Here is a 15,273-nt window from a genome sequence, read left to right as displayed (position 1 = left end):
CCGGCTTCGCTTCCGGGTGAGGGGCGGGCGGGCGGAGCAGTTCCGGGGCGGGCGGCGGTTCCGGCTGTGCGGGCCGCGCCGCGGCTGCTAGTCCCGGGCGCGCGGAGGGCGCGAGCGGCGCGCGGGGGGCCGAGGGGAGCGAGGCGGCGGCGTGGGGTCTTCTGGCCCCGGCGGCGGCCCATGGGGCGGGAGGCGTGAGGCCGCGGCCTGCCCGGGGCTCGGGGGGTGGGGGGACGGGGCGGGGAGATGGATAAACTGACCATCATCTCAGGATGTCTCTTTCTGGCCGCCGATATCTTCGCCATCGCCAGCATCGCCAACCCGGACTGGATCAACACCGGGGAGTCCGCGGGTGAGCGAGCGGCAGGCGCGCGGGGCCGGGCGGGGGATTGGCTGAGGGCGAAGGGAAGGGAGGGGAGACCCGGCTCAGGAGAAGACGGGGCTGGAGGATGCGCGGCGGCGGCCAGCCTGAGAAGAAGGGGGCGGTGAGGCGACCCGGGCTGCCTGGCCGAGGGGTTGGTGAAGGGGACACGCGGGTCGCAAGCCGGACCCCCGGACGGAGGGGAGCGGCACCGCGGGCTGAGTGCGAAGTGGCCGAGGGGCGAGGAGATCTGGACCGGGCTGGTGGTCCTGGACCTGGGAGAGAGGGTGAAGGGAGACAGCCGCCAACCTGAGGGACAGCGGAGAGAGGAACGAGCGTCGTCCTGGATTTAAAAAAAAAAAAAAAAAAGTCAAGGTGGGAGACAGGAGGAAACCGATTTGGAGGAAACTGAGGCGCCTGTGAAGGAATTAGAAACCAGGCGGTGAGACTGGGGCCCGGAGCGAGGCAGCCTGTGGGGTGTGCGAGTCCCCAGAGAGCTGACGGGCAACAAGAGGCCGAAAGGAGTCGGGGCCGACCGCTGACCCTCGTTCCCCGACCCTAAGAAGCGGCGTCCGGGATAGAGGTCCGGGCAGGACCGGGTTAATGGTGCCGCGAGAGCTGGTGGCGGTGGGGGCGCCGGATGAGAGCCTCATACCGGCGCCCCTGCCCAGCCCCTGCCCACTTGGCAGTATTTGAGATGCATGTGGCTTCCGATTTTCCCTTTGAAGCCTCTGTGGTTATAATTTTGCTTTATTTTAGGCCCCGGAGCTGTAATAATCCTAATAATAAACTTCATTTTATGGAGCATCTTTCATTCCAGCGCATAACAAAACGCTTACGAGATCCTAATAGTTACAAAATTAAGTAACACATTAGAGTTGTAGGCAGCCCAGTAGCAAACAGTGCCTGCTGTAACACCACCGAACTGTGGGCAGCAGCGACGAGGTGGTGCCCTCAGGAAAGAGGAAAGCATCTTTCTGAAGGGTATCCCAGGTGAATGCCTTTGCAGGATTTTTCCTGACTTGGGCCACCAACTACACCCCACACACACACATACACACACACACTCACTCACTCACACTCACCCAGACCTGTAAGACCAAAACTTTAATTAATGTAACAGCTGCCAGGAGAGCTGATGGGAATAAAGGAATAAACTTTTCTAACTGCTTGTTCAGTGCAGGTGAAGGGAATAATGAGAGTTGGGACTATCAGACTCCCTCCATGAATATTTTGTTGTAAGAATGTATCACTGAGCTGTCAGACTTACTTCTTCTTAAGTATTGCTTATGATTCTGTATTTATCCTGCAGTATTTTTAGCCCTTAAAAAAAGCGGTGGCTGGGACATTTGTTGCTTCCTCCTCCTTTCTCTCCCCCATCTAGACCTAGTAACACAAAATCATGCTGTCAGATTTACTGGTTATTAAAATAACACTCTAAGAATTTCTGCTCCTTTTCTTGCCTGTATAGTCATAGCACAGCTCTTAAGTGTAAAATATATATGATGATTATGTGACCCTGTAGCAGTGTTAGCTATTGCTACGGTGGTAATGTTGCAATTTATAAATGTATCAAATAAACACTTGTGCACCTTAAACATACACAATCTTATTTGTTAATTATATGTGTTTTTTAAACTGTAAAGCATATAAAGAAAATATCAGAATGATTTCAAATTTGGTGAAACTGCAGGCTTTGTTTCTGAAAATGTTAGTAATGTCAGTGTTACTAGTTGTGTGTGTGACATCCAGTTCCTGACTTGTTTTTAATCTGATTATGTGTGCAGTGACTCCTTTTGTAAAGAAGTTTCGAGTGGAATCCCAGTGTATAAAATAGACTGAATGTCCATGGGAAGGAAACAGCTTAGAGAGGGAGGAGAGAGAGATAAGTAATCTCATAACTTTCCCGAGAAGATGTTATACTCGATTATATTTGAAAGAAAACAAGAATAAGATGCATACAACTCGTTTAAATTAGGCAAAGTCATCAGCTGTGAGTTGCCTTGGAGATGGGAGGGACAGAAGTCCCAAGGTTTGAAAGATGTAGAAAATGTTTGAAATAATAGTTGTGAGAGCCAGCTGGAGACAATAGGATTATCTAGCAGCGTGGAGACATCATTGAAGTCAGTGGTCATGAATGTAAGTGTGATAACCGACCTATGCTTTGTTGACCCTCTGGTGCTCAGCTACTCTGGCACCAGTGTATGATGAAAGCCAGTAGACAGCTTCATTCAGAGTTGTGGTTTGCCAGATACATGCAACAAAATGACAGAGGAGCAAAAGTGTTTAGGGCATTGGTCAAGATATTGTAATGCTAGCTCATTAAATCTCAGCTGGATAAGGAGAAAAAGTGAAAAAGAAAGCTGTTATATCTGTTTTAGTCATTGAATACCAGATGGCATACGGTCAGTGGAATAGTTGACTTAGACCCATAGAGTTGAAGAGTCACTGAGAGTTATTGATACAGCAGAGTGGAAGGGCAGGGGACTGGGGGCACAAGGTCCAGACTGTGACTCTGGTGCTGTGTGGCTGAAGTAGGGGTGGAGGAGGTGATTTTTTTTTTCCCCTAACAGTTTCGCTTGCCATCTCAAGATACCTTTCAGTTAAATATTCTGTGTTTAGCAAGAGGAATAAGAGGAGATAGTAAGAATACTGGAGATTTTTTCAAAATCATATCTACCTGGTATTTCTTTCTTTTTTTCATTTTTCTTTCTCCTTTTTTTCTTCTGGCCGTGCCTTATGGAATTTTCGTTTCCCAGTTAGAGACTGAACCAGGGCCCTTGGCAGTGAGAGCATGGAACCCTAACCACTGGATCACCAGGGAATTCCCTAACCTGTATTTCTTAAGGTTAAATATGTCAGACAGTGAGCCCCCCAAAATTTAAAATGAATGAAGTGGTATGTTTCTTTGTTCACTCTTGTGCCTTTGCTTTGTGGTAAGATGTACCTGAATCTTGCCTAGTGTTTGAGCTTGTATGCTCACTGTACTTTTTACCTGAACAAACAGATCTAGTCTTGAGTTAAAAAAAAAAAAAAAATCAGTGCAGAGTTACACTTTCCAAATCAATGAAACATTTACAGGAAGTTCAGTTAGGATTTCAGAGGTGGCAGGACTGGCTTTATGCTAAGATCTGCAAAAAAGTGACTTTACCTGGCAGCAAAAAGTTAATATGTTGTTGATTCCCTTTGGTGCATTAAACATCATACTATAAGTCTTGATTGTGATGTTTTTACTGCAGCTTTTTAAATGAACAAAGTCTATTTTGAAAATGGAACTCCTGGAGCTGAAAAGTTCCTCAGATTGTAGTTTGAAAACCACTGCAGTAAGCTAGAATGGTTAAGTTTAGGATTCAAATCCAAACCTTACCTCTTAGTAGCTCTGTTACTTTGGTTAACTTACCTGGCCTTTCTCTATGAAGTTCCCCTTCTGTAAAATAGAGATAACATCTCAGTGAGTTATTGTAATGATTGAGTTAATCCATGTAAAACATTTAGAACAGTGCCTGATACATGGTAAGTGCTCAGTAAAAGTTAGATATCGTTGTACTGCTGTTTGAGTTTATAACAGGTGTCAGAATCCCAGTTTTGAAACTGAAGCTCAGAACTTATTACTGAGAACTGACACAATTTCTTTATCAGATGCTTGGAAGTGAGAGAACATCAAGGCTTAGCACAAGTCTAATAAATTTGTCTTCCCTCTTAGCTTTGGACTCCACCATCACTGTTTCTCCTCTTTTAGTCCCTCATCTCCAACTTCTAGTCTCTGTACTCCTCAGCTTCTACTTGCACTACCACAAAAGGAAATGAAATATTCAAAAACAAAAAGCTGAATAAAATAACTTCCTTAAATCCCAACTAATAAACTATATTACTATGAGATTATGAGCCACATTTCATGCTGGAAGTTTAGAAGTTTTTTTTTTTAATTTACCATTTTTTAAGACTTTTTTTTTTTTTTTTTTTGGCTGCGCTGGTTCTTCGTTGCTGCACATGGGCTTTCTCTAGTTGCAGTGAGCAGAGGCTCCTCTTCGGCTCGATACTCTTCTTGCGGTGCATGGGCTGCTCATTGGGGTGGCTTCTCTTGTTGCAGAACCTGGGATCTAGAGCATGTGGGCTTTAGTAGTTGTGGCTTACAGGCTTGGTTGCCCCACAGCATGTAGAATCTTGGAGCAAGAATCGAACCCATGTCCCCTGCATTGGCATGCTCAATCATGTCTGACTGCAACCCCATGGACTCTAGCATGCCAGGCTCTTCTTGTCCATGGGATTTTCTTGGCAAGAATACTGGAGTGGGTTGCCATTTCCTCCAGGGGATCTTCCCAACCTAGGGATTGAACCAATGTCTCCTGCATTGGCAGACAGATTCTTTACCACTGAGCCACCTGGGAAGTCCCATACTGGCAGTTTTTTATTTGTTTTTATAGTATTGGCCCAAATACAGAGAAACTATATTCCTTTAATTTTCATCTGTGTGTGATAGCATTTCCTGAATTTGTTCTAATAGCTTGTGGATGATGCACAAACTTTTAAACATATGATGACTGCCACCACCTCCCCCTCTTTTTTTATTTGGCTTTGCCATAAGCTGAGTGGCTTGCAGGACCTTAGTTCCCCAACCAGAGATTGAACCCGGGCCATGGCAGTGAAAACCCCAATTCCTAACTACTGGACCACCAGTGAACTCTAAAGATATAGTCTAACAGAAATGGATATTGTTTATATGGGGAATATACATGGGGGGATACTTTAGTAAGGACCCTTAGGAGTTTCTATTAATGTAATAAAAAATATTAAATGATAGGTAAATATAATGGCAGGATTACATTAATTCTGCTATACTAGGGTCAAATTTCTACTGGTTACTGGAACTCAATATCAAGACTATTTTATGTAGTTCTTTATAGTTTTTGAAGCACTTTGACATCTATGACCTGATTTGATTCCTTAAGGTTCTTATATTTGGCCAATGTTAAATAGTCATTTCTACATTTTCCCCCATAAGTCGGTGTTTTGCACATGAGATTTGAGTTTCCAGGTTGCAAAGTCTCCCTTCAAGAACACTACCTATGTAGGAATTTGTGCGCACATCAGTGGCTAAAATTTTTGCCAGAATACAGAAGAGGTAAAGGAGATTTGGGTTTCAGTATTAAAGGGATGTCCTGCACTTTGTACAAATACCTTAACCTCACAGTTACTATTTTCTCATCCCTCAAGAGACTAATTTTTAGTGAAAAAAAATTTTTTTAACCAGAACAAACAAAGCTGCTACTGATAAATATAAGTGATCTAGAGATCTTTTTACTGAGGCATCATTCCTTTATGGCACGGATTTCAGTGACCATTTAGGATTGTGCATGGTCAGTTGCTTCAGTCGTGCCCGACTCTTTCTAACTATGGACTGTAGCCTGCCAGGCTCCTTTGTCCATGGGATTCTCCAGGCAGGAATTCTGGAGTGGGTTGCCATGCCCTCCTCCAGGGGATCTTCCTGACCCAGGGATCAACCTTGTGTTTCCTGCATTGTAGGCAGATTTTTTACTGCTGAGCCACTGGGGAAGCCCGACCATTGAGGATTATTACCATCCTATATCATCCTAGATGGATTTACTTAGTGTTCTTTATGAAGATTTCCAAGTGTTTCCCAGGAGTCTTCTAGCACATGAAGGAACTTGAACCTCTTCCTTCTAAGCAAAATTTTTCTCTCTAGCATTAGTTCTCTTATACAGACGGTAGTCTGTCATAGTGTATACTGCTACTGCTGCTGCTAAGGCCCTTCAGTCGCGTCCGACTCTGTGCGACCCCATAGACGGCAGCCCACCAGGCTCCCCCATCCCTGGGATTCTCCAGGCAAGAACACTGGAGTGGGTTGCCATTTCCTTCTCCAATGCATGAAAGGAAAAGTGAAAGTGAAGTCGCTCAGTCGCGTCCGACTCCCAGCAATCCCATGGACTGCAGCCCACCAGGCTCCTCCGTCCATGGGATTTTCCAGGCAAGAGTACTGGAGTGGGGTGCCATTGCCGTCTCTGGTCATAGTGTATTTATTCCTGAAAATATCTTCACTCTTGTTCTTTTTAAAATTAGATTGGATGTGAGAGTTTTTAAGGAGTCTCGTTATCATCCTCTTCCCTATTTATATTGTGAACTAATTGAGAAAAAAAGAGTAAGATAATTAGGAGCCAAAATATTATTTAATATTGATAAAGAGGATATTGGAGAATGTGACTTATATATCCTTGGACAAGTAACTTCCTCTTGAAAGTGAAAGTTGTTCAGTCGTGTCCGACTTTTTGCGACCCCATGGACTGTCCATGGAATTCTCTAGGCCAGAATACTGGAGTGGGTAGCCTTTCCCTTCTCCAGCTTCCTCTTACTGGGCCTCAAAATTGAACAGACTTAATTGTCCAATCCCAGGCAGGATTGGGGGGCCTGCTCTGTAGGACTTCCAGTGGGAAAGAACGAAAGAGATGAGTGCTCCCTTTAGGCAACTTGCTCCTAAGGGCAAAAAGTTGGACCACTTATGCCCAGTTTTTTATCTTAAACTGCCAGTCAAATGAAATCATTCCTCCTGACCTGAGAAAGATTGAGTGAGGGGACACAGACAAACTTAGATGTTCTTAACAGCCATACCTCCACCCCATCCCTCAAGGATAAAAACATCAGAAGTGGGAAGAAAGCCTTAGCTGATTGAAACCTAGGAGATAGCTAGCCTTTTGCAAGGAAGAATTTTCTTTTTTCTCAAGTATGAAGACTGGCAGATGATTGAGAAAGATGAGGAAGGGTTTCATTTCCCATTCTGTTACCACTGCTCTCTCCACAGAAAATCCTGGTAAACCTCAGATAGGACACTGTGGGCTTGACATCTGTCGCATAAGAGTTCAAGATCTTCAGGTAAATCCTAGCCTATAAGTTGGTAGCCTCTGGTTTAAAACATTAAAGCTTCCAAAGCACATCTGTTATTAAATAGTAGAAAATTATTAAATGATAAGCCCTTTTCCTGACCTGTGACAACTTCAGTAAGCAGAGTTGGTTTGGTGCGAAGGAACTTTGTAACATCATTTGTTAAACTAAACTATATAGAACTGTGTCCTGTTAATCATTTTGGACGTGACTTGTAGAGAAGGACAGAACTGGCTTACCTCAGAGAGCAAAAATCTTGAGATTGTGCTCTTTTTAACTTAAAAAGCATTAACAAAACTTCTTCAATGGCCTTTTGAGTCTTTTTCCAGTAAATTTCTTTTTTAAAACAGCCTTTTTGAGACATCATTTCATTAACCGTAAGATGCACCTATTTAAAGTGTATAGTGAAGTGGTTTGTATAACCATAAAGTCGTGCCGCAGTCAATTTAAGAGCATTCTCAGCACTCCAGAAAGAAACCCCAGATCCCTTCGCCATCACCCGCCAACTTCCTGGTTCTTAGGCAGACTGCTTTCTGTCTTTGTAGATTTGCTTATTCTGAGTATTTCATATAAATGGAATCATGCAGTGTGTGGTCTTTTGTGATTGGCTTATTTCACCTAACATAATGTTTTCAATGTTCATCCATATTATAGCAAATATCAGTAGTTCATTTCTTCTTATTGCCAAATTGTGTGGTGTATCCCCATTTATTTATCCATTCATCAGTTAATGGATATTGGGGCCAGTAAATTTTTTGCCTTCCAAGAATACCACTTCTTCATAATGGTAAAGTGGTATAAAATTTTTTCCTTGATTTTTTAAAAAAGTAACATCATCAGTATTATTTATTTCAGCATATCAAATAAGAACTTTGAATAAAAATTCAAAGACCAGTCTTTTTACAGTGTTCACAGGTCATACTTGAAGCTTGAAATAATTTATAATACTGTGAATTTCACAGCATAGTCCAGATTTTCCAATTTGAGATGAGATTTCCTGAACAAAGCATTTATATTTTTTTTAACAACCTTAGTTCCAAAAAGCCCCTCTTTTTACTATTATCAACAGAGATGTAGGCACTTCAGGATAAAGGATGTAAACTAGTTGACCTAAAAGATTTGGTGAAGGGGAATTTGGGACCAAGAACATAGACAGAAGTCATGAGAGAGTAGAAAAATCTAAGAGGAAGGAAATTCTGAAAAAGATATTACAGAGTGATGACAGCCGTTGCATTTATTAGACTAACCAGACGTGTTGAGTTCCTCCTCACTTGGCTGCCAGAACCCCTTTCAAAGCTGGCATAGTAGGAGTCATATACATCAGTCCTCCACTATTCAGCTTAGTATAAACCTAAAATAGTTCTCTTGTTAACCCCTTTCCTCATAAATGTTGAGTTTGTATTAGAGTTGCGGTGTAGTAAAATAGTCCCATGAGATTTGAGTCAGACGTATCTAGATTTGGTTTTTTGATTCCTTTTTTATGAATTTTATGATTTGGGGCATGTAATTTAATTTCTCATCTATAAAATTGGAAATATATTTATCTCAAAGGATGGTTGTGAGAAAATAAAATAGGGCATATGAAGAATTAGCACATGGCCTAATATATAGCAAATGCTCAAATGTTAAGTCATTGTTATATGAAAGGTCAAAACATTCTAATTTAAAAATGTTTCCCTTTTGTATTATCTGTTTTATTTATTTACCTATGTCCTGCCTTGTTCTAAAGAGATTTAAGGCAATAGTGTGTCTGTGTTGACTGTTTCTGAAATCCAGCTTGGGGAAGGGAGCTTTCCAGGAATACAGACTGTGAAGTCAGTTGTAGTGGTGATGTGAACTTCATGGGATATATGTAAGTACCAAAACCAAGGAATGCATGAGTTTATATGTTTCTGGAACAGACTAAAGAGGTTTTCTAAGTGAAAGACAGCCTACCGTAGTGGAAAGAGCACACAGGTTTTGGGTTAGATCAACATGTAGTCAGATCCCAGTCCCACAGTTTGCTAGCCATGTAATTGATCTTAGACAAGTTGTAGGTGATGATTTTTATTAATCAAAATTATATCATTCAGATGTGGTTAATACCGCTTGTAGAACTTCCAATTGCTGCACAGGTTCAGACCCCAGCTTTCTGTTCTATATATTAAAGATTGACTGGTTTGCTGAGTGAACAACAAATATGTTAAAGAGTAGTATCTGCAGTGAATTATGAAAATCATGTATTTCCCAAATTATTTTTAAAAGACCATGGTGATCTGTAAAGCTTTCAGTTAGAGTATAGTCAATTAGTCTCACCTCAAAGGCTGAAAATAAGTTTGAGATATATGAGATAGTTGTTTCTTAATAGAAACCTGGCAAATAGTACAACTGAAAATTCTTCAGTTTTCATTTATGAAATAAAATTTCTTCTAGTTGTCATTAGCTTCTTCAATGTACCTGAGAGTATGAATTTTTCCATACCCCATTTCAGTGCATACTTAAGCAGTGGGCCATATTACATAATCTTAAGGGGAAATTTAGACATGTAATAAAGTATTGCTGTTCATGAAATTATTGAGTTATAAATAGCTTAATCATGCAACTTGAATGGATAATTGTTTACATAGTGACCTTGTTTTATATCCTCTGAATAACCCAAGAAATTAGGTTGCACAGTGACAGCAGTGATAATATATAGGTGTGAATTTCATATCTACAACTTTACTTATTTATGATTATTTATATAAACATAACATTCATATTTTTTTGGTTGTCAGAATGTTTTATTGTTAAGCTCTGAAGTTACACATGTTTTTCCAGGTGCTTTTTAGAATTCTTTGCCCAGCTAGCAAGTAGCTGCTGATAAGTTTGATACTTAAAAAGCATGCTCTACTTGGTAACAATAGATTATGGGTAGTGGTAACATTATTTTATTCTTTATTGACTGTAGACTAATGAAAGGGTAATATTTAGCAAAGTTATTGTTGGAATAGCTAACTAACACAACATTGTTGAAATAGAGAGGTTAGCTAAGAGCATGAAGGAACCTAAGGATCCTTGAAAATCAAGGTGAAAAAGTGTTAGTTGCTTAGTTGAATCTGACTCTTTGTGACCCCATGGACTGTAGTCCGCCAACTTCTCTGTCCATGGAATTCTCCAAGCAAGAATACTGGAGTGTATAGCCACTCCCTCTAGGGGATCTTCCTGACCCAGGGGTCGAACTTGGGTCTTCTGCATTGCACGCAGATTCTTTACGGTCCAAGCCACCAGGGAAACCCAATATTTAGCAAACGTATTGTTGAAATAGTAGAGAGGTTAAATAAGAGAATGAGGGAGCCTAAGGATCCTTGAAAAATCAGAGTACCTAAAACTAAGTATTTGGATCAAAATCACTTTTCAATAGCATACCTCTCTAAAATTTATTATGTATTCTGTCATTAGCTGTAAGTCACAGCTAAATTGAATATCCTTACTGGAAATGCCATGGGAAAGTAGAATGAAATAGTCCTTTGAGATTTATTGCTTTAGAGTTGACAAAGAAGCATAAAGATTTGGGTGTTGCTATCAATGATACTTACATGTATTTATGAGTATGTATAAACCAGAATGTATACTTTACTTACATGACATTTCAGTTTATGACTTCAGTTTTGAAGCAAACTGACAGTTCTTTGAATTGCTTTTTTTTTCTTTTTAATTGAGATGAAAAGACTGCACTTTTTGTGTGTCTCTTTTTACTAGCTTTGCTATAAATAAAAGGTCACATTTGGTATTTTGACACTTGCTGTTGTGTATATTGAGCAAAAAGGCAGCTGTTGACTTTTAATATAGATCTGTTCAACAGAGACCATATACTGCTATCATTAGAGATTAAAAAAAGTAAAGAAAATGCAGTTGGTTGGGTCAAGTAAGAAAATGGGAGAGGGAAATTTCATTGGGTTTCCCCATTTGTGGTATATTCACAGTAAGTTATATGGAACATTATTGGGTCTACTTTCAGCTATAATACAGAAATTTTTTTCAAAAATAGGACATGTTCAAAGTAAGGCAAAGATCTCCAAGGCCATTTCATTTATGACCATTTCACTTATAAATTACCATCCATTTTAAGAAATCTTTCATTTACTGTGAGTATTCCTTAAATCTTCACATAGATATTCCCTATACCACTGTACTTTATTACAGACAGTCTCACAATAAATGCTTATTAAGATATGTGTGGTCTGTAAGGAACTGTACTAAATATTCTGAGGGATTTCTTTTAAGCAAATGAAAAAGTATTTTATCTTTGGGAAACCTGTAAAGTGTTTGGGAAGATTCATTTCAGTTCATTTCTATACATCGCTGCTAAATTTATCTTTCTAAAGGATAGGATGGTAATATTAAATAGTTGCAAATACTTATAAGTACTTGCTTTATGACAGCTACTTTTCTAGACACTTTTTACATGTGTGAACCAATTTAATCCTTACAACATCCCTAAGTGCTGCTATTAGCCCCACAGAGATACAAAGAAATTAAGTAACTTGCCCAGGGTCACACAGCTGCTAAGTGGAAAAGCTGAGATTTGGATCTAGCTCCCGAGTCCTGGCTTTTAACCACTGCATATGTTTGGACCAGAAACCTTCAGTGACCCTTCATCTACCATAGCACAGAAGGCCCTTAATGATCTTCACAACATGCCTCTGGCTTGTCTTTCCAACTTTTGATCCTACTTTTTCCCTACGCGGATCTACATTCCCGCCCCTCTGTATTACTTTCTGTTTCCTAAATATAATCTGTCATCTCTTTATTCATCTCTAAATCTTTGTCTGTTCTCAGTGTGATGCTCTCACACTTAGCAGTTCCTGTCGGTTCAGTGTCCTGCCCATCTTCCAAGCATATGTCAACTGCTGTCTTCATAAAAATCTTTTTTGATCCCCTGCCTCACATGATTTTTCCCTCTTGTGTGTTTTTCATGGTAGCATATCTGTATTATGGTTATTTGTATGTTACTTTCCCTGCTTTCTAGTGTAGATTTTTAAAGTTCTATAAGAATAGGGCTTCCTCCACGGCTCAGTGGTAAAGAATCCACCCGCCATTGCCGGAGACACAGATTCGTTCCCTGGTCTGGGAACATCCCACATGTCGTGGAGCAATTAAGCCCACACACCACAACTACTGAGTGTGTACTTTATACTGAGCCACAACTACTGAGCCCACATTCCACAAGTACTGAAGCCTGCACACTCTAGAGCCTGTGCTCCACAATGAAATGCCTTCACACCGCAACTAAAGAGTAGCCCCCACTCTCCACAACTCGAGAAAAGCCCACGCAGCATCGAAGACCCAGCACAGACAAAAATAAATAATTTTTTTTTAATTTTATATATAAAAAAAGAACAGGGCATAAAATTTATTGATCTCTGTACCTTAGCACTCTCCAGTTTGTGCTTGGCAGGAGAGAGGAAGTGTTATGGTTGACACTAAGTCTTTAAACCTGGAGTAGGGAACAAAATTGGGAACTTTGGACAGTGAGCCGCTTTAAGGGCAGAAGTGATGATTTTGGTTTAGAGGTTATATTTCAAGTGAGGTAAAATATTGAAGCAGAAAGGGGATAATCAGGAAAGAGGGATTTGACATCCCTGGTTGTCGTCTCATTTTCACATATATGATATTTATATTTTAATGGCTTTCTTTCAATAGCTGTATGTCCACAAAATTCATAATTTTTTTACATGTTTTCATTTGGTTTTTATTTTGGAAAGTAAGGTCCAGCTACTGTCTAGTTATTCCCAACTTTGAAAAAATATTTTAAGGTGAAAGTTAATTTGTAGGTTGATTAGTTGATTCTCTGGGTCAATACAGAAATTAGGTTACTAGGCTAGTCAGTAAGACCATGTCATAACTGAACTATTTACTTCTGTATAAACAAATATAGTAGAAAGCAATACAGTTACATTACTAATAAAAAGCTTTTTAAAAGTTAAAAAGCAGAAATACCTTGTAGCTCTGATCCTTTGTCAATTTGACTTTAAAACATGAGATTTCTTCTATGTGACAGAAGTGCTTCATTGAGATTCTTCTTAACATTTGTCAACAATATTCTGAGTCATTTTTTACTTACAAATCGCCCTGGCAGAGGAAGAAAAAGAAGACTTGCAGAAAATGTATGTTTAAGAGATTTCTTGAGATAGAATATCCAGAGATAGTATTAACTCTGGAGATGAGGAAGATTTGTATGAGTGCATGAATGGATGTGTGATTTGTGTGGTATGTGATGGTAGGAAGTAGACATGGGGAAGATAAGGAACTTGTAGTGGATGAATGATCTCTCCCTGGGAAAGCAAAGTGAAACCGAATAAGCTGAATGCAAGGTTCCTCATCCAACCCCCATGAGAGGGACCATTAGTCCTGGCTAGTGTGGTTACTGTTTGTTGAGGGTCCCTATCAATGAATGGAATAAGGAGGAAAATAGTATTTTGTGTGTCAGTTGGGGTACAAATGGTACAAATTAAGTGTTTTTAACTTGAAGAGTATTTCTGTTGATGCTTGGCTTCTAATTTAGGCTTTGCTGTAGATGTTTTGTTTGTGCTTGAAAAATTACCTGAATGCTTTTTCTTTATATTTTTTCCCAACCAAAAAATAGTTCCATGCTCCTCTTTCACCATCCATCTCTTGATTTAAAATAAAATTGGGTGTATATGATATCATATATTGAATTCTTGGGAAATTATTAATAAAGATGTGAAAGGAATAGGGGGGTGAAGCCAGAATTCAGTTCAAATTCTGGCTCTGCCACTTTTGAGCTATGTGGCTTTGGACTTCTTGCTTGACCTCTGAGTTTAGTTTCCTCATCTTTTTGTTGTTGTACAGTTGCTCAGTTGTGTCTGACTCTTTGTGACCCCTTGGACTGCAGCACCCTAGGCTTCCCTTTCTCTAATTGTCCCCCAAAAGTTTGCTCAAACTCATGTCCATTGAGTCAATGATGCCATCCAACCATCCCATGCTCTGAGGCCTCCTTCTCATCCTGTCAATCTTTCTAGCATTAGAGTCTTTTTCAGTGAGTCAGCTCTTTGCATCAGGTGGCCAAATTATTAGACTTTCAGTTCAGTCCTTCCAATGAATATTCAGGACTGATTTCCTGTAGGATTGCTGGGTAGATCTCCTTGAAGTCCAAGGGAAGGTCAAGAGTCTTCTCCAACACCACAGTTCAAAAGCATCAATTCTTCGGGACTCAGCCTTCTTTATAGTCCAACTCTCACATCCATACATGATATCTCTGCTCTTTAATATGCTGCTTAGGTTTGTCATAGCTTTTCTTTCAAGGAACAAGCGTCTTTTAATTTCATGGGTGCAGTCACTGTCCACAGTGATTTTGGAGCAAGAAAATTAAGTCTGTCACTGTTTGCATCGTTTCCCCTATCTGTTTGCCATGAAGTGATGGGACCGGATGCCATGATATTCCTTTTTTGAATGTTGAGTTTTAAGCTAACTTTTTCACCCTCCTCTTTCACCTTCATCAAGAGGCTCTTTAGTTCCTCTTTGCTTTCTGCCATAATAGTAGTATCATCTGCATATCTGAGGTTATTGATATTTCTCCTGGCAGTCTTGATTCCACCTTATGCTTCATCCACCTGGCATTTTGCATGATGTACTGCGTATAAGTTAAATAAGGAGGGTGATAATATATAGCCTTGATGTACTCCTTTCCAAGTTTGGAACCAGTCTGTTGTTCCATGTCTATTTCTAACTGTTGCTTCTTGACCTGTATACAGGTTTCTCAGTAGGCAGGTAAGATATCTGGTATTCCCATCTCTTTAAGAATTTTCCACAGGTTGTTGTGACCCACACAGTTAAAGGCTTTACCATAGTCAATGAATTTTGGAATTCCCTTGCTGGCTTTTTTTTGATCTGATGGATGTTGGCAATTTGACCTCTGATTCCTCTGCCTTTTCTAAACCCAACTTGACAACCTGTAAGCTCTCAGTTGAGGCCTAGCTTGGAAATTTTGAGCATGACCTTGCTAGCGTGTGAAATGAGCACTGTTGTGTGGTAGT

The 15,273-nt window shown here is 40.4% G+C and overlaps 1 protein-coding gene across 2 annotated transcripts in view; it reads left to right on the top strand.

Moving 5' to 3' along the window:
• The first annotated feature begins 67 nt into the window (after window positions 1-67).
• The window catches only part of MOSMO (modulator of smoothened), a 79,539-nt gene continuing 64,333 nt past the window's right edge, over window positions 68-15,273 (top strand). Inside the window, exons 1-2 of one of the 2 annotated variants that reach the window (XM_025275592.2) lie at window positions 68-352; window positions 7,176-7,246. In XM_025275592.2, coding sequence (XP_025131377.1) covers window positions 247-352; window positions 7,176-7,246 — 177 coding nt within the window. In that variant the 5' untranslated portion in view covers window positions 68-246. The remainder of the gene's footprint in view (window positions 353-7,175; window positions 7,247-15,273) is intronic. The other variant, XM_006061857.4, reaches the window with a different exon arrangement.

Source organism: Bubalus bubalis, chromosome 24 (assembly GCF_019923935.1).
Source record: "Bubalus bubalis isolate 160015118507 breed Murrah chromosome 24, NDDB_SH_1, whole genome shotgun sequence".
NCBI classification, from domain to species: domain Eukaryota; kingdom Metazoa; phylum Chordata; class Mammalia; order Artiodactyla; family Bovidae; genus Bubalus; species Bubalus bubalis.
This window is presented reverse-complemented; position numbering and strand designations above follow the sequence as displayed.